Source organism: Pleurodeles waltl, chromosome 4_2 (assembly GCF_031143425.1).
Source record: "Pleurodeles waltl isolate 20211129_DDA chromosome 4_2, aPleWal1.hap1.20221129, whole genome shotgun sequence".
In the NCBI taxonomy this organism is placed as follows: Eukaryota; Metazoa; Chordata; class Amphibia; order Caudata; family Salamandridae; genus Pleurodeles; species Pleurodeles waltl.
This window is the reverse complement of record NC_090443.1, coordinates 384082380-384107887: the sequence shown is the minus strand read 5'-3', so window position 1 is coordinate 384107887 and position 25508 is coordinate 384082380. Positions and strand designations below refer to the sequence as shown.

At 43.9% G+C, this 25508-nt stretch overlaps 1 protein-coding gene across 2 annotated transcripts in view; it reads right to left on the bottom strand.

The window, feature by feature from the left end:
• Nucleotides 1–25508, bottom strand: part of NIBAN1 (niban apoptosis regulator 1) — a 317062-nt gene that overhangs the window by 114142 nt on the left and 177412 nt on the right. Inside the window, exons 5-6 of one of the 2 annotated variants that reach the window (XM_069231510.1) lie at nucleotides 18367–18507; nucleotides 9512–9679 (exon numbers count right to left, since the gene is read on the bottom strand). In XM_069231510.1, the coding sequence (XP_069087611.1) occupies nucleotides 9512–9679; nucleotides 18367–18507 (309 nt within the window). The remainder of the gene's footprint in view (nucleotides 1–9511; nucleotides 9680–18366; nucleotides 18508–25508) is intronic. The other variant, XM_069231511.1, reaches the window with a different exon arrangement.

The window sequence follows — 25508 nt, the reverse complement described above, 5'->3', positions numbered from 1 at the left end:
ACAAAAATCAGGACATTTATTTAAAATTAAGAGAGGCATCAGTACACTTGGACAGTCCTCTAAAAACCGTGACTGTCCTGGGAAATCCGGGACGTTTGGTCACCCAAACATCATAGCATCAAAGCACATAAGTATAGTACAGCAGGGTACCGTGGCCCAAACAGGCATAACCACCTTGTGTTGAGTGCAACCTGTCTAAAAATGACTTTTGGCACCAAGGGCGTCAAAAGCGCATTCCGTGTAGGTGTTATAGAGTTCCATGGCAACCAAACACCAACACTGCACAGTTTTTGCTTCTATATCAGCTCATGACAGGATGCAAGGGTTGGTCAGGCTTCCAATCTTGTTTGTGTCGGTGTGCATCTTTGTATATATACACACCACTAAGGTATCCTACATGTAAGCGCTATAGCCACGGTGTGAGAAGTTCAAGACAACAGCTATCAAGTACCCACCTATTGTGTGCGGGTGTGTATTTTTGGCCGCATCCTTCGCCACAATACTAGGTTTAGTTGTTGCCCATATGCAGGGCCGGCTGTAGCACTGGTGGTGCCCGCTGCAGCAGTCCTTTTTGTGGCCCCCACCCCATGACCACCTCCTCCTATTCCCTCACTACCACTGGGCAAAGGTGCCCCTTGTCGCTCCATAGCGCCTCTCTCACATACATTACATTTGTCTTAAAGCGCTGGTAAGGGCTGGCTAATCCACTCAGCTTTTCACATAAAACATATTTCTGTTCTTCACATCAAGCATATTAACCCTCTACGCTACTTTATGGTGAGTCAAAACTGTCACTAGACAAAATGCTGATCTCTCTCTCTACCAAAAATATTAATCACAAGAGTTATCTTGACATTTTAATTGCTGCATGAAGGCTGGACGCACAAGCAACTTTCCTTCAGGTGCTTTTGAATTCCAAGTTTTGTAAGTTATTGCTAAACACAGCACCCCTCCGTCCAGGTCATCACCCGGTGCGGCCGCACCGGTCGAACCACCCTAATGCCGGTCCCGCAAACATGTATCCGCAGGTTGACCTGCTGGGACTAGCTTTGCCCATGGAGGGGGAAAACAAAGACTAATTATTCCATTCAAGTATATGTGATTTCCTACCAGGTGCACACAGTTTTTAATAGTTTCTTCTGAGGAGGGGGGGCAGCTCAGGGAAACAGAGGCACACCGCCCCTCTACAATGACTAAACCCCATGGACCTCCTTTGGGGCTACACACATACAGGGAGGCCCTAAACTGTGTGAAACCCACTTCATACATACCCAAGAACTGCTCACACAGCTTGCACTCGGAGAAAGACATGTGGCTGTCATCACAGACTACAAGGATTTACACAGAAGGAGCAGGTTGACAGGCTCCTCACTGGGGTGTAAGTCAAAAGGGACCCTGTTCCCCATGGTTATCAATCAGCTACCACCAAACGGCAGTATCATGATGCGTCATTGGCAATGACAATCATCCATGATAACAAGAGTACTACTTTGGATGCACCACATCTCCCAACTGAATCATGCACTCTGTTGGTGCACACCAACAAAACATCTAGAGCACCTCTTAGGGGACTTGTGCCTCGGCTTCTCGCGCACACTATGGGGGTTGACCATAATGAGAACATGAGGAGCGGAGGGATGCATGGCTACCGTGCTTGAGATCTTTGATCATATAGGAATAGGACATTTATTCAAAGCGGGCCAGAAATGCGGCTTGTAGGAAAACCCATCAGTTGACAGAAAGCAAACAGAGCTGAAAAACATGCAAAGTATACGAAAGAATACAAACAAAGATGTTCTCGCACAGTGGTTAATTTAATCATTCTGCAATTATCTGCCACATAAATATTCAAATTGTGGTTGCTGACCACCCCCATTTGACGTCACTGACCTCTCCTTGGACAAACAGACATAATTGGTGGAGGTTTGCCCTGGGCAGGGGTGGTACACAGCAAGGCAGCTTATTAATTCAGGAGAGCAAAAAACAGGATTCGCAGGACTTCTCATGTTCGCCACACCTTTATACAATTGGACCACGTGTGTCCCTAGCTTCAACACTGCCCCCGGGTATGGACCACTATTTTCCACTATTTTCCAGGCCTTGATGTTCCTATGTTACAGAAAGGTTTGACCAATGACAGAGCACTCATATGTACCTTGAACTCTATTGGTGCTGTAATATGATGTGTGTTCACCTGGGACACAAGTGTAGGCACAGGTTAAGTAAAATTTTCCCTTCCAGGGGACTGTGTTGTTGCTGTGGTATGAGCTCTTGACAAACCTGTAGCATGCATGGAATAGAGGAGCTGTGACAAACAAGTCAGTGCATAACACAACCAGTCCAAACTTTCCTCCGTCTCACTGTATATTACACACAAATCTAGATTAGGCTCTGCATCACTGTTATAAATACACACAGCCCAGACTGTGCTCTTTCACAATTTATAAGACAAATAGACAATATTGGGCTCCTCTCATTGTATAAAACTGCCAAACTGGGCTCCACTTCAAACAGTCCAACCAAGATAACCAGTTCAATCTATGTTCCATCTCGCTGTACAACACACACAGCCTACAGCCCAAAATGGGTTCCTCTGTGTATGGCACAAATAGCCTAGACTGGGCTCCATTGCACCGTTTAACACAGAGTCCAGACTGGGCTCCATCACACTAACTAAGCAGTGCTTAATTTGTAAAAGATCAAGTGCCAGGGCCCAACATTTTGCTCAGAGGCCCATGGCCAGTGCTATTTTATATCATTGTGGAGAATACCGAGGACGTGTAGTCGTCATTCCACCTCATGCCCCTTTAATTCACCCCCCAGACACTTCCTCCCTTTCAGCTCACTCCTACAGGTGCCTGCTTCCTCCATGTGGCTTTTTTCAGTCTTTCCCTTCTGCTTTATTTCCCCCTTCTATTTTTTCACTCTCTGGCTCCGGGTCAAAGCCTGATGAGGATAAATCAGTGCCTGTACCCAAAAATGAATGCTAGTGGATCCCACCTGCAACCACAGACTCAAATTAGGCACTGTGTATAAAACACAGGCTAGGCAAGGCTCATTTCATTGTATAACTGAAACCGCCCAGGCTGGACTCCATTTCACTGTATAACACAGCCAGTTATATCTGGGCTCCATCTCACTGTATAACCCAAATAATCAGAGCTACTTTAGTTGGTACACTAGTGGGAGGCACTGTGTTTAAAAATAACTATTGGTTTTAAAACATGTGAACTTCCTTGTGTGCCCAGCAGTTTTCAAGCAACTATAAAAATGCCAAGATTACTGGTGATTAATATCCCTACTAGTGAGTAATAGCCTCCTGCAAAGAATGTTTACCTGCAGAACACATAACTAAGAGTGAGTGAACTATGAGTAGCACAAAAAAATGAAATACATGTCAGAGAGAGGCTATGGAGAGATGATCAGCACTGACATGGGGTGGAGGGGCAAAAATGACTGTCACACTGACAGTGCTTAATTTGTAACGGAAAACGTGTAGGTGCCCAAAGCTCTCCTCTTAAACAAGTGGCTGCTGCAAATAAATGTGTGAGCACAGAATACTGAGGTAGTGTAAACTGGAAGCCATCTCAGGTCTCTTTAATCCATTTATCTCCACTTCCTGCCCCTTCAGCTTACTCTTGCAGTTTTCTGCTTGCTCCCTTTGTGACACTTTTTCGTTTTTCCCTTTCTTCATCTTTCCCATATGTCTTTTGCTCGCAGTAAATGCTTGAGGCAGACAAATAAGCGCCAGCCCACCGGGAACCACGGGCTCAAATGAAGTATTGTGCACCGGGCGCTAAAGCCAGCCCTGCACACAATTAGTCCAGTCTGAGCTCCATCTCACTGTAAGACACAATGAATTCAGACTGGTCTCCCTACAGATGACAACACATTTGTTTTCACACAAAGACTGAACATAGTTGCAGATGTTGAGACATCTGCAAGAACATGTGCAAGTTGCCACCGTTCTAGCCTCGCGCCTGACAGTGAGACCACACTACTTCCGCAAATGGTTTCTGTGGCAACTATTAAACAAAAGCACCCGCAGCTGGTGGCAGCATCAGGATATTTCAAAGCGAGCTGGAATACCATTAGCAACAGCAACAATATTAAATTGCTTCACGAGTTCAAGTTCTGAAATCCCCTCGTAAACAAAAAACGGCTCAATGAATGATTAAAAGAGGCCTGCAATAAAAGTCCACTTGGAAATGAAAAGGGGGCACTACACACCTTTCGACAGAAAACAATACATGGCACTTTATTTGGTGTTATAGAGCATGAAGCAAATTTGAAAATACAGCCATTCATGGACTAATCAGATAGAGGTCAGACCAAGCAAGAACATTCTTTGCTTTGGCAAGGTGTCGTTCAAGGAAACGAACACTAAGGTGATGGATGGAACACTTAAATGAATAACAGCCACTGGCGAGTGCTCGGGCTCGTATTCCAGTCCATCGTTTTTTTCTCACCATGTCACTCTAAACAAAGGCCAGCACGTGATGTTTAAGCACAAAAAGGTGCAAATTATAGAACTGGTGATACAGGAATAGGGCAACAAGTTACAATAAGTCACTTTACCAGCCTGCCTGAAAGAGAGCATCCTTTGTTCATCATTCTGCTTCACATAGGAGTGTAAACATGGCACCCTGGTACGTTTTAATTATGGATACAAGGATTAATGGGAGGGCTTTGGGCAGGGGTTGGTGTATCTCTACAATACCCAACAAACTTTTGCCATACAAAAGTGAACTTCCAAAGGTAATCTTTTGAAATAATTGATTTAATCTATTAGCTGTATACTTAGGAATTGTCCATCGAATCAAATGCTTGAGTTAAGATATTTCAACAATATGATGCTCAGAGCTTCTCAACAAATTCTCAAAGGCAATATGGAGCGACATGAAAGTGGATGCCCCTCTTAATTGTGATGGAAATTGTATGAGTTCACGTGCTTGTGACCAGAGTTACAGACGCAAACCATTGAAAAAATATTGACTCCTCAAACAAAGTGGTAACAGTTTTTCAAAGAGAACCTGTGCCCATTGGACAGCTTCCCCTTTGGAGATTGTGTTAGATGAATTATAAGGGGAAGAGGTAGTGGCTTGAAGCATTAGGGGTAGATGGGGGTAGCAGGCAGTCATCCATTAACCACTGCCTGGTGCCCCCAAATGGGATTTTATTTTTCTTATAAGCACCACCGGTTCCATTAAGGAATGCAGGCCTCTTAAAAATATTCGGCTTGGGAACGCAAAGAGACGGATGGTAGTCTACTGCTAAACGCAGGCCAGTATCCCTCTGTTTCTAGCCAATTCAGGAGGTCTAAACAGCGACCTGCCTAATTAGTGTTCATTAGGTAGTTCTTTCTGCGACTCATTGCAAAAATCCGTCAATGAATTGACAAGTAGCTTGTTCCGCACCAGCCTGGCTCACGGTTACCTTCATAATGCCAAACAAGGCAGGGGTGATTATGTGAAACAGATATAGCAAACAAGAATATTATAATTTCAGAATGTGTTGATTTGTGAAACTGTGAACTTTAAAAACGAACTCTCAGCAATTATTGTAATAAATGTGAAACAAAGGACTTCCCCCTACTGTCGTCCTCCAAGAACAGGAGGTGACAAAAGGAATTATCGACTGGCTCCGTCATAAGTACTTAAGGAAACTCAGGGGTCACCCTGGGCTCAGAATGGAAAACTTTTCAAACCACTTCCTGAGGTAGAGACAGTGACCAAAAGGTACAGGCAGAAAGAATTAAGAAGTCTAGTAGTCCATGAAACATAGATCCTTGAGTAATTTTAGGTCCAGTATACAGATTATTTGAAAAACAACATACCATGTCAAATACATAGTTTTGGGAGAGCCTGGAATGTTGTTCTGGTTGCTCAGACTGGAGATATTACAAACTTCAATCCTTGCCTCATATCATACATTGCCTACACATAGACGTACAGATATTCCCCACACAAATATTTCACGTATGCACTAAACATCCACCTGTTTACAGCTACACAATCCCTTTATAGCTGAAATCACCACTCACACAACAGATACCTCAAAAATATGACCAACACTCCTAAACCATAAAATTACTGCATCTAGACCACGCATCCAATACCACCCCTTTACCTCCTAATTCTGAGCCTACTTTTTAATATGGAAAACAATAATAATAATGTAGGGCTAATAACCGCACATCCATAGAACTAGTGAATAATAATAGTGATTGCCCTTATCTTATTCTGAGCTTGAACCATACACGAGCAAGGGGCAATAAGTAGTGCTACTGACCGACTCAATGTTCAGCACAGCTGTTCCTTCGTGCCAGGCTTGGAAACACGCCTATCAGTTTTCCTGGCATTATAAGACGTGCATTTCGAGAGCAGCAATGCAGCCGGCTTATACTGGTAGTTACAGACTGCATTCCAAGCATTTTGATTGGCTGACACGGTTTCAAAAAGTTAATGATTTTGCTAATTGCAGAAGTAATAACAAAGATGACAATTATGTTGTTTTTTAGGAAACAAAATAAATTGACAAGGACAAGAAAAAATGCCAAGTTATATTTTACATCACCTCCTAATCCTATAAGGCATGGGTACTCGCAAACATTTTCCCAGGGGCCAAAAAGTTTGGTATGTGACGCGCCTGGTGGCCGCATTGATGCCAGGGCAGTGGCGGTCAAGTGGGGTGGTTGAGGGGATTGGTGGAAAGGTAGGTATAGGAGAAGCAAATGATATGGGAAACCAGAACACCTGGAATGAATCCCGGCTTACCCACTTTTACAAATTGTGTGATCTTAGGCAATTGTTTAGTATTACTTTCCCTCCTCTTTCTGCATTATCACATTTAAGATGACCTCGAAATACATGATTCATGGTGTGCGCTGCACAGAACCTGCTTCTATGTTTGATTTAATAAACTATAATGTTGTTAATGTATTATAGGATCCCAGGCCACCCATAAAGTGCACATACCGAGTGACTTGCCCCTTTAATTTACTATTGGTGGTGTTCTTAGGGTAAGGGAAATAATTAATGTTTCAAAATTTATGTTTCCAAATGTATGTTTGAAAACTATCACTTTTAAAGGAATACATCTCAATGCACTGATGAAATAAATTGTACTAAGACAAAAGGGTTCTGCATGTTAACTAAATACACTTTTTTTATTTGGAAGAGACTGTACTTGTGCTGCAATGAAGGCATTTCTAAAGTTAAGTGAAGGAGTCCTGAGTTACTTCCTTTCTTTAACACCAAGTTTGAAATAAATGATTGTGTGTGTTTTTAATATTTTTATTGTTTGTGCAGAGTGGAGCAAACAGCTGCCCAGTGCTCTGTTGCCCAAGGGGCCGCATGTAAAGGTCAGAGGGGCCACATGAGGCCCCATACTTTGAGTATCCATGCTATAAGGACACGTAAAACTTTCTGTGTGAAAGAAGTCTTTGTTGACGGCCAAAACGGTCTCATTGCCTAATACTTGTGTTTTTAATCTGGTTTTATCACGCACTTTACTGTGTTCTGGATAACAACACTTATCTTACACAAGCACGTTTTCAGGATTAGTTGAGGTGAAAAAGACATCAAAACGTTCTATAAGATGGAAAAAATCACGTCATTGTCTCTGAATGTTAGATGTAAACACATTTAGAATTTGGACCAGTATCCGTGACCTGCCCTAAGAAGGCGTGAAAGAGCTGAAATTGGATCATAAATTCAAAGCTGCACCGAACAGGGACACCCTAAATGATCCTTAACAAGTTGCTGAAAGAGGGCAGAGGAAAGATGAGAAAGGAAAAAAGAAAAACGAGAGAAAAAAGAAGAAAGACGAGAAGGAAAAGAAGAAAGATGAGAGAGGAAAGAAGAAAGACACGAGAAGCAAGAAGAAGGACGAGAGAGGAGAGAAGACAATTTTTTTTGCTAACCATGCCACCTCATACAGGAACCAGTCATATACAAATCAGCCTTGGTCCTTCACCAGTAGGGTCGGGCCAACCTGAACTGTCAGGTCTGGTGTCCTCTGAACCAGAATACAGGCAACCCTGGCCCTCATTGGGCCTGTTCAGTGGTCTGCAGCTGGGTTTCCAGTGGGGTCTGCCAACACAGATCACATGTCATGGTTTAAGGACTTGATAACAGATTGAACAAGGAGGGGTAGAAAAAGCACTGGATATATAACTCAGACAGCTGCTAACCAGGGGCATTCAAAATTGCTCTTACCTCCCATCAACCTACAATTTGCAAATTCAGTTTTTGCAACCAAAACAGAAATAAATAGCTATGAAAAAGCAGGAGCTAGTAATACATATATAACTACGTCTACAGGTGTTAAAAACAAAATATATAAGTATTGTTCAATCTTAAACTGAGGGTTGCAACTCTGCTTCACAAAAAACATTGCAAGCACAATATGTAGGCACATCCATCACTACAAGTGACGCTTCCATTCAGGCTCTTTAGCGCCTAGAGAAAACACATAGACGTTCACCTGTATTTTACTCGGTAGTTTTAGAAGTTGTGAGCAGTACTCGGTTTGAGCTGGTGGTTGCCAGTGGGGGGCACCAGGCACTCAATTTTGCTCATCGGATATCTCCTGAGAGCAAGAGGGGGGAAAAAACACTCACAAACAGGAAATAGGAAAAAAAACGTCACCAAGGAAGAAGGCAGGAGCCTAGAAGAGTGAGATAAAGTGACAGCAGTGTCTGGCAGAGGAATAAAGAGGCATGAGGTGGATTCAGGGACTATAAGCCGCGGTATTCGGCACGATGACATTTAATAGCGGCGACCAGGAGTCCGAGCAGCACTTTTGGGCACCAACATTATTTTACAAATCAAGCACTGGTTTTGAGTGATTTTTTTTTTTTTTATAGAGGAAAAAGATCAATTTTCTTTTCGTCAGCAGTATAGGCATGAAAATTGCATGTAGAACTTCCGGCCAAGAGGAAGAAGCAGGTTTTGGTGCTTAAGTAGCTTTTCAGGTAAGGCTGCATCAGCAACAAACAATTCCCCCCTTATGCACGCTGCTGCTGAAGTAACTGATGGCTCAGTAAGAAAAATACAAGCCATTTCAATGTCCTAGGCTCTGAAATTCATACGTTTGAATAATTCCTAACCTTGTGAGCTTTTCGTCAGTCCATCATTAAGGTATACTTACCACTCCAGCGAGATCCTTGCTCATCCACAGCACTGGACATCTATCTGCCAAAGAGCCAAGTTTGTATGGGATACAGAAGAGTCCTGGGCCATAAAGTGTAATGCAAGATATGGTGGAACTTATATGAATATTCCAAATATCAACTACCCTCGCCAACCTAGGAACATAACTGGGGTTCAATGGAGTGGGTCTGCTGCAGACAACAGATGGTGTGGTTTAATTCTCATTGGCAAAATCACTTGCCTCTTTGAACTAACAGAAGTTGTTTAGTAGGGAGACTCAAACAGTATTACTATTACTTATTTTACTGGTTCTGCTGCCTTCGGAAGCCCAAACCAGAACAAATACCAGCACTTACCATGATTTTGGTGTCTAATGCAGTCATCCAAGATTGCGGCAAAACTCTTCTGAGATTCTGCATCTGGGAAACAGAAGAAACTGTGCCGAATGTAGGGGTGCCAGAGATAGACAGGGAACTGGCTTGGCACGACGATGAATGGCTGAGCACTCTCCTTCTCATTGGTAGCTGGGTAAACAAAAATTTAAAATTAATTAATTACATCTAAACAAACAAATAACGTACTTCAAAGAGAATGTTTTTAACATTTTACAGTTACTTTTGCAGGTCCTTGTCGTTCCGAATATTTCATCCGGCAAGACAGGAAACCAGTGTTTCTGGGACAAAACCAAACAAATTCAGAAGTCTAACAAGATGGGTGTTGGTAACAAAACAGTGAAGGTTGCAATGCAGCTAAACGTGACACAGGCCTCTTGGTGTGGTCAAGGGAGAGATTTTGTGGGTGCACCAAAAAAATCACAGATGAGTTGCATTTGTTCTACGTAGGCCACAACTTTGGCTGCAGAGGGTGTTTCTTGGTTTGCTGCCTTGTACATTTTATCTTGTGGGAGATCCAAGATAAGAGCGCTGGATTTGAAGACCCACGAGGTGCTATTGTTTGCATATCAGTGATAGCAGTAGTCTAAGTATAATTAGAAGCATAATCCGTAGAAATCAGTATAACATTAACAGGTGTAATTGTATCAGGAAAAGCTGTAGAAGCTGCAGTATATGCATTCCTATAATGAGTATTGGTACTAGGTGTAGTTGTGGAAAGTGAAAAAACAAGTGGGAGTAAATATGTAGGAGTTTGTGCAGTGTCTTGTCTCTGGATGTAGTGGATCCATCATTTCTCAGTTCAAATCCCTAAAGTATGAGATCTCCCACCAGTTTAAATAAGGCCTCAACTGTTATACAAGGAGGCACAAAAGGTCCATCCTCTTAGTTTTTTCTGGGTCTACAGGTGATGCAGCGCATTGTGAGGGAATTAGAAAGTATGCAAAAACAACACATGATGGACGGAATGCAGAACAAATCAAACATTCACCCTCAGACACAGATCTGGGTTTAATCCATCAGTTTTTTTTGCTTGCCATGCCATTCCAGTTTGGACCCATGTGCAAATCAGTCTTGACCCTGTTCCCCATGGGACAGATCCTCCCTGGACCAGAAACAAGCATTCAGGGATCAGTTTAAGGGTACCACCCTTCATCAGCCAGGCTAGCTTGAATCTGATGGCATATCAAGCACAGGATTCACGTCTGAGCATACCTTTCCCACTTAGGGCAACAAATGCCAAAACAACACATGTTGGACGTAATGCAGAACAAATCAAACATTCAACCCCAGTCACAGACCTCGTTTTAATCCATCAGTTGTTTTGCGTGCCATGCCATTTCAGTTTGGACCCAGCCATATGCAAATCACTCTTGACCCTGTTACACATGGGAACAGTCCAGCCTGAAATCCTAGGCAAGGTCCTCCCTGGACTATAAACAAGCATCCTAGGGCCGGTTTCAGGGTATCACCCTTCATCAGCCTGGCTAGCTTGAACCTGGTGGCATAGCAAGCATGGGGCCCACGTCTGGGCATACCCTTCCCACTTAGGGCAACAAATGCAAAAACAACACATGATGGACGTAATGCCAAACAAATTAAGCATTCACCCCCAGTCACAGACTTGGGTTTAATCCATCAGTTTTTTTACTCCACAATTTGTGTTTGTTTGCTTTTGTCACCCTAAGTGCGCCGGGTATGCCCAGATGTGGATCCCGGGCTCACTATGCCACTGGAGTCAAGCAAGCCCGGCTGATGAATGGTGATACCATGAAACCAGTCCCACAATGATTGTTCCTGGTCCAGTGAGGACCTGGCCTGGCAGTTCAGGCTGGACTGTTCCCATGGGGAACAGGGTCAAGGCTGATTTGTATATGGCTTGGTCCAAGCTGGGGTGGTGGTGTGAGAAAAAGGATTGAGGGATTAAACCCAGATCTGTGACCAGGGAGTGCACGTTTGATTGGTTCTGCATTCCCTCCCTCATTTGTGTTTGTTTGTGTTTGTCACCCTAAGTGCGCTGGGAATGCCCAGAAGTGGGTCCCGGGCTCACTATGCTATTAGATTCAAGCTAACCTGGCTGATGAAGGGTGATACTCTGAAACCATTCCCAGGATGCTGATTTCCAGTCCAGGGAGGGCCTGTAAGTTCAGGCTGGACTGTTCCCATGGGGAACAGCGTCAAGACTGAGTTGCATATGGCTGGGTCCAAACTGGGGTTGCGTGGTTTGCAGGAACATAGATGGATTAAAACCAGATCTGTGACTAGGGATGAATGTTTGAGTGGATCCGCGCTCCGTCCATCATTTGTGTTTGTATGAATTAGAAAGTAGTCTGGTTCTGTATTGCATCTGCTGCAATCATGAGACTCCAGCACTTAAATTACTTTTACATCCTAGAACTTCCTAGCTTGGAACAACTCTGAAGAGTGTGATGATGACTTGCAAACACCAAAACCAAAAAATAAAAACCTATAGACAAAGGACACATCCGGTTCTACAAACACACACTTCTGTAAGGTAAACCCCAGGGGTGCATGTATAGCAATACTCGCACACTAATGGGCAACACATTTGGCTTCTTGTGAGTAAAAATGACAAAAACTCGTATCGTCACCATGTATTAAAAGGTGAAAAATCAGACCATACAAAACATCACAAGTTCTACAAAGTAACACAATGCGATAATATATGTATCACCAGCAAGACCACTGTGTTAGGAAGCCAGCTTAACTTTATATCTAAATTGCAAATTTAGCAAACCCTTGAAAGACATTTTCTACCTCTCCAAGAAATACAGTTTCAGTTGCAATAAGCTTGGTTCCCTCGTCAATACACTGCAGCAAACTGAGCACCTCATCTCCGTGATGCGCAACATTCGTGCCCACCAGATGCTGTCTTAAATGCCATAAACTAGAGGAGAAACTGCTTGACACAAACAAGAGCAGAAAACCCAGGGGTCAGCCTCTATCAGCTGTGCTACAGCAACCACCCAACACCTACACAAGAAGAGAAGAGGATGCAGGAAAAAATGTAAGCGAATGATGACATGGCATCATCTTAGAGTCCTGATTTGTAAAAACAAAACAAAAAACAAAAAAGCAGAGGTTTTGTCTTAGAAATCGCCCAATGCAAGTGCCACTGAATGCCACTGTTGCCGAGTACCAAAGTTTCTTAAATTCGATTGCACCTCAAGCCTTTTTTCTTTTCCCATCCAACACTTCCTGTCTCTTTATGTCACTCCTGCAGGTGTTTTTTTTAATCCATGCTTTTTCCTTGTCATCGTTTTCTTATATTTTTTCCTCCATCTTTTCCCCTTTTCTGCATTTATCTCTCTTCCTCTGGGTGAAAATCTCACAATGAAAAACACGTCTCTGGACCTAAAAAGTAACGGCGTTAAGCACTGGATCATCCGCTTACTGCAGCATTCAGGGCGCCTTTTCTGGCAAGTCCGGTGGGTCCCCCGAGGGTCTTCTAACGTGGAAATGCACAAATTACTCGCCGATTTTGCCCCCCCCTCACAATTAAACCCTAATAAAATATATGTTTCTCTTTTATTCCGGCATTGGGAGTCTACAGGGCGTCAACTGTCAAATCGGGCTCCACACACATTTGATTTGATTGTTTCTGTGCTTACAGGTGATATTACGAAGTATGAGACACATTCGTATCATCACCAAAATATCACGTCTGCCAACGCATACAATTTTATTACAAGAACGGAGGCTCCTATTATGCTTTCCTTTCTTGCTTTAATCGAATAGCAGCCAAGATAATATTTTACAAAAAACTACATATCCCATGAAACATGAGGAAAAAGGTCATTGATGATGTCACAAACAAACAACCAATAATAAATGTCCAATCCCAATAATTATCTTAACTACGAGCAACAAGTCCTCTTTTTCTTGCTGCTCGCAGTCAAGATAAGTTCATTCCTCATATCGTTCTCTTATCTTGGTGTATTTCTTGTATTACGATTTAACTGTTCTTTATATTAATGTTCTGAAAGATTATTGCTTTACTGTTTAACTTTTAATTTATTTATTGTTTTTTCTCGCCGCTTTTTCCCCTCAGCGCTTGCTTCGCGCTTCACTGGCTGAGCCGAGCGTTCTTTCGAACGTTCGGCTCTCCCGCCGCTTTCCTCTGAGGAGCGCGTCTCACTTCAACGCGTTTCCTCAGAGGAGTTTGACTGAAACTGACGCGTCGCTACGGAAACCTCCCCCTGGGATCGGGAGGCTCCGTTTCCACTTCCAGCTGCCAGCTGACAGTCTCGGCTTCATCGCGAAGGGCGCGACACGCCCCCTTTCAGTATCTTTTGCTTTTTTCTTGAATCCCTTGCTCGCCCACAATAATTTTTAACCCTTAATTAACTGTTAAAAAATTTAAACAGTTTTATTTCAATTTGGGAGTTTTTCTGCCTGGCATCCTTATTAATTAATTATTTGTTTTATTAATTAATTATTTGTTTATTATGTCAAAACAAGTAGCTGATCATTCCAATGATACTGATATGGATAATTTACGTGCTGATTTAAATTCTTTTATTCAAGAAACAGTACAACAGGCTGTATCTTCGTCTATGTTACAGATGTCAAAAAAATTAGAATTGTCTTTTAAGAAAATGTCCTCTAAGGGTTCCAATGTTTCGGAACCGGTTAAAGGTAAAAAGCGCATATTTTCCAAAGTTCACGTGGAATCGAGCGCTGATGAATCTCCCCAGATGGCTGGTCCTTCCCCCCGTAAGGAAACAAAAACGGTGGAAAAGGGTCCCTCTCCTTTGAATATTGTTCAGTTGAGGGATACTGATGATGATATGGATTATGATGATGGGGACGATGATGATTTACAGGGTTCTGACGACCTCTGGAAAGGGCCTTTAGAGAAGAGGCTGAAAGTTTCTCTTTGTGATACAAATCCTTCACAGGTTAATGATTTTACAGTACTTGATGCTTTGGGGGAACCAATGTTTGATCCGACTCTAATACACCACCCAAACTCTACGGAATGGTTCCCGTCTGATCACGTGGCAGAATATGTTTCGTGTCATTTAAGACCCTCGTTAGATAAAGCCACGAGAAATAAACTTCGATCTGAATGTCCTCGTCCCTCCCTTCCTTGTAAAATTACTTCCACCCCTGTAATTGATCCTAACATGGTGCTATTCTTCTCCAAGTTCGGTAAGGATCCTAAGAAAGGGGTCGACCGTGCGTGGTCCATTTGCCAAGACTGATTATTGGACTTGGTTGGTCCCTTAACTAGGATTCTCGATTTAGCTGAGGATGCCAGGTTGGAAGGCTCACAGATTGATCCTGAAGCTCTGTCCAATTGGGCCCAGCGGGCAATCTGTTTGTTGGGAAATGCAAACACTGCTATTTCTCAGGAGAGACGTAAGAGTCTTTTACTCAAGATAGAGCCTAAGTTGGGCAGTTTCGCAGCCAGGGAAGAAGGACAGCAGGCGGACGGCCTTCTTTTTGGAGACTCATTCATTAAAGAGCTAGGTAGATATGTTTCTACCTTTGCGACATTGGACAAGGCTCAATTTTCAATGAAAAAGATCTTCAACTCCAGAGTTTTTGCCGGGGCCGGTAAAGGAAGGAGCCGCTTTACCGGCCGTTTCGCCACCCGCGGTGGCAGTTTCCGAGGCTCTTCCATCTACTCCACGGATTTCAGACCTCAGTTCTACCCCCAAAGAGGGAGGGGCTTCAGGAGCAGAAGCTTCCGTCAAAGGGGAGGACAGGTCTCAGGTAAGAGTTTTATGTTTTGGCCCTCTTCCTGTAGGTGGTCGATTAGCCCATTTTCTGTCAAATTGGTATCGAATTACCGCAGATCCTTGGGTTCTTCAAACCATTCAGGGGTATTGCATAGATCTCTATCAGGTTCCCAGCCAAACTTCTCCACCTCTTCCTCTAAGGTTCTCTCAAGAACAATCTCGTTTGATGAATCTAGAGATTTTATCCTTAATTTAAAAAAATGTAATAGAAGAGACTTGCTTCCATCCCTCAGGTTTTCTCAGCACCATATTTTTGGTACAAAAGAAAAACAAGAAATTTCGCCCAGTGATAAACTTAAAACTATTCAACAACTACGTTGTTTACAATCATTTCAAAATGGAAACGATCCTGCATCTCAGAGACATTCTGTTGGAGGGCGATTGGTTTGTTCGACTGGATCTTCAGGACGCTTATTTTGCGATTCCTATCCATCCCTTTTACAGAAAGTTCCTACAGTTTCAGTGGGAAGACTCGATTTTCCAGTTCAAAGCACTCCCTTTCGGTCTAGCTTCGGCTCCTTGGTGCTTCACAAAAGTGATGAAACCAGTGGTAGCTTCTTTAAGAGCTCAGGGAATAAGATTGATTGTCTATCTAGACGACTTTCTCATAATGGCTCAGGACAAGGATACCCTGTTGCAACACTTGCACATTTCCCTTCATCTACTACAGTCCCTTGGCTTTCTAGTAAATATGGAAAAATCTTCTCTAGTTCCCTCAACTCAAGTGGAGTTTCTGGGTTTCCTCATAGATTCCAAAACCTCATCTCTGTCCCTTCCCCATCAGAAGGTATGTCGTGTAAAGCACGAGTTACGGCAGGTCCTCAGTCTCTCTCACCTATCTCTGCGATCCTTAGCAAAGATTGTGGGCCTATTGGCTTCATCCATTCAAGCCATATTCCCAGGACCGTTACATTACAGGGCTCTCCAAAGACTAAAGATTCGTCATCTCCGCATGGGCCTTCAGTACTCGGACGTTGTTCGGTTAGATCAGGATTCTCGCGCGGAGATACAATGGTGGCTCGATCATTTGGAAGCCTGGAACGGAAGAGCTATTTTCTCTTCGGCCCCAGATCTAGTATTAGAATCCGATGCAAGTCGGACAGGTTGGGGCGCAAGATGTGGCAACATCTCGACTGGGGGCGTATGGTCAGAGAGGGAGTCTGCCTTGCACATCAATTGTTTAGAGATGCTTGCAGGCTCCTTTGCTCTGAAGACCTTCGCGAAGGACAAGGTAAGCTGTTCTATTCTCCTAAAGATGGACAACATTTCCGCCGTAAAATATATCATCATCTAGGGGGAACAAAATCCAAACCCCTTGCCGATCTAGCCAAAAGCTTTTGGGAGTTTTGCCTTCTCCGAAAATTGTCGGTCACGGCACAATACCTTCCAGGGAAAATGAATACCATAGCAGACTGGTGCTCACGCTACCTAAAAGATTCCAGCGATTGGCGTCTTCATCCTTTAGTATTCAACAAACTTTCTTCAAAATTCGGCCTCATGTCGATAGATTTGTTCGCTTCACGATTGAATTCTCACCTCCCAAGATTTTACAGTTGGAGACCGGATCCCCAGGCTCTCGATACGGACGCTTTTCTCCAAGACTGGTCTCCTCAGTTCAATTATGCCTTTCCTCCCTTTATGATGATTGCCAGAGTTATAGCCCAGGTTCGTCGTCAACGAGCCTCCCTGGTTTTGGTAACCCCCTTTTGGCAAACCCAACCCTGGTTCCCCTCGGTTCTAGAATTGTCAATAGACTTCCCTGTCCTGATTCCTTCCTTCCCGGAGCTCCTCCTCGATCCAGAAGGTCTTCCTCACGATATGATTCTCGACCAATCCTTAACTCTGGTAGCATGGAAGATTTCGGGTCAGCCTGGAGAACCCCAGGAATTTCGGAAGAAGCTGCTCAATATATCCGCCACTCTTGGGCCCCAGGAACATCCAAGGCCTACAAGTCTGCCTGGTTGGTCTGGTGTGGCTGGTGTTTGGACAGGAACTCAGATCCCTTTTCAGCCGATGTGACTCTAATTGTTAATTTTTTAGCGTCTCTTGCCTCCCAGGGAAAGGCATATAGAACAGTGAATACTTATAGGTCCGCCATTTCTGCTGAACATGTTCGAATCGATGGTAAGCCGGTTGGGGAACATCCTCTGGTGTGCCGTCTTTTGAAGGGAGTAAGATTTTCTAATCCCCCTACTCCTAGATACACGCATTTATGGGATGTGAATTTGGTTTTAAATTTGTTCAATTCTTGGCTCGATAATGATTTACTCTCTTTAAAGTGTCTTTCTGCGAAGTTAACTATGTTGTTATGTTTAGTTTCATTGAAGCGTGTTTCTGATGTAAGAGCTTTGGACATATCTTCCGTCCAGTTTTCTCCTTCTAACGTATCTTTTAGAGTTCATAGGAGAACTAAAACTAATATTTCTATAATTCATTATCCATATTTTCCTTTGCATCCTAAGCTATGTGTGGGTAAATGTTTAAAAGTTTATATTGCCAGAACTGCAGATTTAAGAACGTCCTCCTCTCACCAGTTATTGATTTCATTTTCTAAACCTCATAAACCCGTTTCTTCTCCAACCCTAGCTCGTTGGGTTAAATGGGTTATGACCCTTGCGGGTATTGACACTAACTCTTTTGGAGCTCATTCTACTAGAGGCACCATGGCTTCTAAGGCTTTTTGGGCTGGAGCTCGCTTGGAGGACATTCTTAGATCAGCGGATTGGTCTAATGTTACTACCTTTAGGACCTTTTATTGCAAACCTATTTCTTCTATGGCTGATTCAGTTGTTAATATGCTTTAAACAAGCATAATAGGAGCCTCCGTTCTTGTAATAAAATTCAGATTTTCCTAGCTTTAGTGAAGGAAAGTCTAGATTTTATTAAAGACACGGAGGCGAGTATTATCCCACCGCTTTATTAACCCACCCTTTCTTTTTCAGTGCCGGCTCCTCCTGAACCACACGTCTCATCCTGAAGATACCGATTCCGGGTGTGTGGCCCTTCTTCGGAGCCATCTTTCTTCTGGCATTTCCCATGTTCACCACTTACCGCGATCCGGATGTTGCGATATCCGCATGGAACCGTCTCCTCGCTCTTCTCTGGACTTTGCCAAAGACTTTTTCACTTTATTAATGGCTTTTTCCATTATTTTGGTTATAATTCCGTTATTCCGTTCGTTTTGACCTGCTCCTACAAGAAAAGAGGACTTGTTGCTCGTAGTTAAGATAATTATTGGGATTGGACATTTATTATTGGTTGTTTGTTTGTGACATCATCAATGACCTTTTTCCTCATGTTTCATGGGATATGTAGTTTTTTGTAAAATATTATCTTGGCTGCTATTCGATTAAAGCAAGAAAGGAAAGCATAATACTCGCCTCCGTGTCTTTAATAAAATCTAGACTTTCCTTCACTAAAGCTAGGAAAATCTGAATTTTAGGGCTGCTTATTCGATTATTTGTTTAGTAATTATTTATCAGCAATGCAAAAGAAGTGTTGTGCTAAGGAATGCGCACTGCGCCATTACACAATAGACAGTCAATGGACAGATAGGTTATGACTTCTTGTGAGCAACAGTGACACAACCTCATACTGCCACCATGTCCTCAATTGTACAAGATCAGACACACAAACCATAACAAAGTCCTACAAATCAACACAATGCACTAATATATACATCTCTATCAAGACTGGTGTGTTAGTAATCCAGCTCGAGGTTAGTCCTGGCTTACAAATTTAGAGCAAACCCAAGAAAGCAAATATCTGAAAGTCTAACTTTGAGAAACATAATGCTGGGCCCTGAAAATGTTCTCGTCACACACTGTGGCAAACCGGCCACCTCACATTTCCCTCTTGAGGATGCACAACAACAACGCTCACCAGATGCAGTCACACCATGCACTAGAGGAGGAACTGTTTTACACAAACAAAATTAGAAACCCGGAGGAGTTAGGCTCTGTAGGCTGTGTTACAGCAGTTGCCTGACACCTATGCTGAGAAGAGAAAGGTGCAGGAAACAAGGGGAAATTTAACTATAATTCATCCCATGGCCCTCACTTCTGTACAACAAAAAAAAAAGAGTAAATAATTTCAGGGATCCATAGTTCTTCTTCGAAGTCCCACCCATTGCTAGCACTGGAATACCAGGCTTGCCAATTACCAAGGTTCCATAGATTTTCAATCCACCTCATGTCTTTCTTTTACTACCCAACACTTCTTTCCTCTTTGCCTCTCTTACAGACAGTTTTTCTTCCCTTCTGTCTCCTGGTCATCGTATTCTTATAGTTTTTCCTCTTTCTTTCTTCCTTTTCTGTCTTTTTCTCTGGGTCACAGTCTGTTAATGAAAAAAGTCCTGGGACCCAAAATTAGTGGTGGTGCCCAGGGGCATATCTTCAGATGGGGTGTGTTTGGGGTGTTACATGCCTCTAATAAATCTATTTTCCTGTAAATACTTGGGTACATGTACTTTCAGTCGGATATCGTGAGGTGTCTGTTGGATTTCACCAGGGATTTTTACATACGCACAGACAAAAAGGCACACATACTTTATCACTCTGTTTTGAAAGTCTTAAAAAATGTTGGTTATTCTACAAGATATGGGGGGTTATTACAACTTTGGAGGAGGTGTTAATCCGTCCCAAAAGTGACGGTAAAGTGACGGATATACCACCAGCCGTATTACGAGTCCATTATATCCTATGGAACTCGTAATACGGCTGGTGGTATATCCGTCACTTTAGGGACGGATTAACACCTCCTCCAAAGTTGTAATAACCCCCATGGTGATTTATCTCTTAGTAATCGACACCAATCTGCATTCCACTCCCTTTTCACTGCCTCTTAAGCTCCTCTCATGCGCTCTGCTTGTCATATAATACATTTTACATTACATGCTAACCTGATTATTGGAAGATAAGAAGGTCACACCCCCAAATCTTACTGACCAAGCTGTGCACCTGGTGGTGCCACAGGTATAAATTAAGCACTGGATCAATCTGCTTGCTACAGCATTCAGACCGCTGGTCTGTTGTGGCAAGCTGGGTATGTCCCCCTGTGAGTCTTCTAATGTGGACAATGCATAAATCATTTGCTGTCCTATGCCATGGTGTGTGTTGCCATACCTCACAATTACAGCTGAAGAAAACATATTTTTGTGGCATTGGGAGTCTACGTGGGGCATCAACTGTCAAATCGCATTCTCAGCCCTGCCAAGTACCACTCATCAGGCCACAGAATAACGCATTTTAGTGTGGTGGTCAGCATCACGGCACTAAAATGCATTAATCACGCATTTGTAGCGCCTTGACAACACCTGCATGCTGTGAGGAAAAAGGTGGGAGTGACAGCAGGAGCAACTGCATTTGCAGTGCGCAGCGAGTGCTCTGTGCAGACGGTTCTGCAAGACTCACACTGTCCGCTATGTGTTAATAAATTCACTGACACAATAATTTCAATCTAACTTTCACTATCATGATGTCAAAGAAGGACCCATCGGAGCAGGCTATGACAAGATTTTTCAGATTTCCGTTTCCTGCCGGCCAAGCTGACTCTTCGCTGGTCTGCTGACGCTGAGAGGGGCCCGCCTACAGCTATACAGGATCAATGTATTGCGTCAAGAAGAGCCCTAAGCAGTGCCTAATTTGTAAATAGAAACGTGCCGGTGCCCAAAGCCCTCCTCTTAAATGCGCCGCTGCTGCAATGAAATGTGCGAGCACGGAATACTGAGGCACCGTAATCCTGAAGCCATCTTGGGCCTCTTCAGTCCATTTCAGCCACTCCCTGCTCCTTCAGCTGACTCTTAAAGCTTTCTGCTTTCTTCCTTTGTGACGCTTTTTCGTTTTTCCCTCCCTCCCTCTTTCCCATATGTGTCTTTTGCTCGCAGCAAATGCATGAGGCAGAAGAATAAGCCCCGGCCCTCAAAAATAAGTGCCGGTGGTCAGCACCGGAAACAACAAGCACAAATTAAGCACTGGCCCTAAGAACAGCTTGATGTGAGGGGGCAGCACTTGCGTTCAGTGGGAGTGCACGCTGTAACGTTGCTTCGGCGCAGGAAGAGAGCATGCAGTTGCAAAGTGCACGTTCACTACCCAGCTGCACTTAGATGGCCGTGCTGTATTTAATTGCACTGCACGGGTCCCTTCTGTACAGTGAGATGATGTCGCCTCAGGCACTGACAGCAGTATCTCGCCCCTCTTGACTCTGGAACTGCACAGCTGAGAATCCTGTGCGGGGGGGGGGGGGGGGGGTGCGAGTGGGGGGGGGGGGGGGGCAGTTGTGTCTGATCACAGTAAGTATCAGTAGATAATTTGGCGCTGGACGGGCAGGACGGCCCGGAGCTTCACTGAAGCTGAAACTAGCCTCATGCCCCAGCGGTGCTGCATGGTTATGTTGGGTGCAGCTGAGACCATGGTCATTTGTGCCCTGGGACACTGAGGTTACAGGCTGCCGCTTTCTGTTTCGTGGCTGTCCTGCCACCAGTGCAGTCCGGTCTCCTGAGGTCAGTGTGAGATGGATTTTTTTGTCTGATTGTGGGCCTGTTGGGCTAGGTGGGTGGGTTGGGTTGAACTGCTGATTTTTCTGTCAATAAATCATTCCAACAGCAAGTTTAAATGGACGGAGTGCGACATATGCAAAACTCGTACATAGCATATGAGGACACGTGTGGTAGTTTTCTTTTTCCTTGCCCTTCGCCTGCCAGGACAGTTCCCTCTCCAGTCCCCCATCCTTAAGGCTACATTTCACATTAAGTGAGGTCCCTGCAACATACGTATGACATGCTCTGCACATGTGATGCCTTCTTCGGCGCTGTAATATGGGTCTCACAGCAAGTCCACACTGGATGGTGCAGCAGTTACTGAACACCTGCTAGTGACTGCCCCCTGCAAACTTTCTCAAGCTGTCTTAATTGCGAAGAACAATGGTGCCTCAATTGTTTTATAAAATGGTCATCTTAGAAAGAGGTTTTAAGTTTGTGATTTCAGGAGTTCTGTATTAGTTTCAAGTTATTTTTTAAAACTTATCACCGCTTAAAAGTTTGAATGTTTCTTGTATTTTAGCTCGTTCAATACACTTGATTGCTGATTTTACTCGCAGCAAAATGTCACTCTTAGTGTCACTCATTTGCAATTGAATGTCACTCAAAAGCAGTGCTTAATTTGTGCTTGTTGTTTACGGTGCTGAGCACCGGCACTTATTTTTGAGGGTCGGGGTTTACTCTTCTGCCTCAAGCATTTGCTGCAAGCAAAAGACACATATGGGAAAGAGGGAGGATGGGAAAAATGAAAAAGCGTCACAAAGGAAGAAAGCAGAAAGTTGCAAGAGTGAGCTGAATGGGCAGGGAGTAGCTTTAAACGGATTGAAGAGGCCCGAGATAGCTTCAGGATTATGGCGCCTCAGTATTCCGTGTTCACACATTTAATTGCAGCAGCCGCGTTTTTAAGAGGAGGGCTTTGGGCACCTGCACCTCTTTATTTACAAATTAAGTTCTGCTCATAAGTGCATTGAAACCATGGAAATGTCACACATAGCCAATGTGAACATTTGGCAGCTATGCACTCTATCACATTACATTGGATTTTCATGTGCTGATGAGTGAAATAACTTGAAATGTGAGACTCATTTGCATTGTTGGGTAACAATCAAGTCTGAAAAGTAGGTAACGCATCCAATTTTAGGGCTGCTTAGTCAATTATTCAATTAGTGATTATCCACCAGCAATGGGAAAGAAGTGCTGTTCTAAGAAATGCGCAATGAGCTGAGGCATTATACAATAGAGAGTTAATTATTTTGTATTGCGGCAAAGTTGGGTGTCGACTTTGTTCAGGCTTTGTGTCCCGAAGAGACACACACCTGCTTTTCAGCCGTCACTCAAACCGAAGCACGACATATCTGATCTGACATGAGAGCCACCGTCAAGCAAAATCCCGCCACACCTATATGAAAGGAGTTAAAATGCGCATGACACCAAGACTTCGGCTAGCCCTAGCTGGCAAGACGGATTGTGAATGTCACACTACAGGAGGGTTTCAAAACACAACATTAAATATTAAATAATCCCACGGCCAGGCACCACTGTTGACTCACGTTTAAGGAGCCAACAGATGAATAATTTATAAATCAAATGAGTGGAGAGCAAATCTAGCTGTCACCTCAGGACATACCAGTGATCTAGGCCGCATGCATAGGTGAAATTGAACTCAAGACAAGCAAATGAAAACAGCCATGCTATAGGCCGTTTCCAAGGTTTCACGTGGTCTCTGAGAAAATGACAAGCAATAGGTAGGCTCGGCCTTTTCTAAAATGTTGGATTAATAAATGGAGAACCCTCCAGCAACTAACGGAACGATAAAACACCAGAAAACTGCCCCATGGTGTTGTCAAGATATTTATTACTCGAATGTGCGCATTTAGTAGGGCTAAAAGGGGTACATTTTCAAACCTGAGTCCTGCTCCGGAGGTGTGTTGGTTCCCCTCCTTTTGAAACACTAGTTACTTTGTTGTTGAGTGCTTGCAGTTCCTATACCTGCTTCAGAGAGCTTGGCGAGGGATGGTTAGTGCTGGCCAGTAGAATAGTGCCCTGGTCAAGTTTATTTATAATCTAGTCTGTATGGCTTGGTAGAACAGGAAGGTCTTCAAAGCTTTCTCGGTATTTCCTGAAATCATCCGCAAAAGGGGCAGGTCAAACGAAATCTAAAAAACGAAGCCTTACAAATGTATGAATAGCCCTCAAACTGGATGTATGTAACTAGGTGAAGTAAAAGTCTAAGGGCATTGTTAAGAATGTCCTATTCGTTCCAATGGAGGCAGTATTAAGAGTTACCAGGAATATCGTAAATATGATATCCATGGTAACTCCGATATGCCTATTGTTAGAAATGGGGTTTCTGGTTGGCAGTCAGGTAAACCCCCTGTCCAAGCAAAAGCCCTCACTCTAGTCAGGGTAAGTCACACACAATCCAAGATTATCCTGTGCCCACCCTCTGGTAGCTTGGCACGAGCAGTCAGGCTTAACTTAGAAGGCAATGTGTAAAGTATTTGTGCAATAAATCATACAATACCACCATATAGCACCACAAAAATACACCACACAGTGTTTAGAAAAATATAGAATATTTATCAGGATAATTGTAGGTCAAAACGAATAAAGTTGCAATGTGAATTTGTAGAGATATCACTGAAAAGTGATACAAAGTGTCTTAAGTCTTTAAAAAGCAAACAAAGTCTCTTTCAAGCACAAAGTACCTGGTTTGGAGTGGAAAATTTCCTCAGAGGGCCACAGAAGAAGAGATACGTGGAAAAAGGGTGTGTGCGTCGATTTCTCCCCAGCACACACGGACTTGCGTCGTTATTTTTCACGTGGGGAAGTCGTGCGTCGTTTTCCGGCACGCGGACAGTCTCTTTCTGTGGATCGCGGGGAGTACCAGATGTCCCGGGTCTGTGCGTGGATTTTCCTGCTTGTTTTCCGGCTGCGCGTCGTTCTGCGGGGCTGCGCGCCGAAATTACGATCTCACGGCAGGCGTCGCGTCGATTTCTCCTCTGGAGGTCAGGCGGCGTTGTCCTTGCGAAGCCGTGCGTCGAAGTTCCGGTCGTCCCAAAGGCGTCGCGTCGATCAGCGTCGGTGTGCGGCGTTTTTCTCGCCGCGGAACAAGCTGTGCGTCTAAAATTTCGGCGCACGGAGCGTCCAAGTGAAAAAGAGAAGTCTTTTTGGTCCTGAGACTTCAGGGAACAGGAGGCAAGCTCTATCCAAGCCCTTGGAGAGCACTTTCACAGCCAGACAAGAGTTCAGCAAGGCAGCAGGCCAACAGCAAGGCAGCAGTCCTTTGTAGGAAGCAGACAGGTGAGTCCTTTGAGCAGCCAGGCAGTTCTTCTTGGCAGGATGTAGTTTCTGGTTCAGGTTTCTTCTCCAGCAAGTGTCTGATGAGGTAGGGCAGAGGCCCTGTTTTATACCCAAATGTGCCTTTGAAGTGGGGGAGACTTCAAAGAGTGGCTAAGAAGTGCACCAGGTCCCCTTTCAGTTCAATCCTGTCTGCCAGGGTCCCAGTAGGGGGTGTGGTAGTCCTTTGTGTGAGAGCAGGCCCTCCACCCTCCCAGCCCAGGAAGACCCATTCAAAATGCAAATGTATGCAAGTGAGGCTGAGTACCCTGTGTTTGGGGTGTGTCTGAGTCAATGCACAAGGAGCTGTCAACTAAGC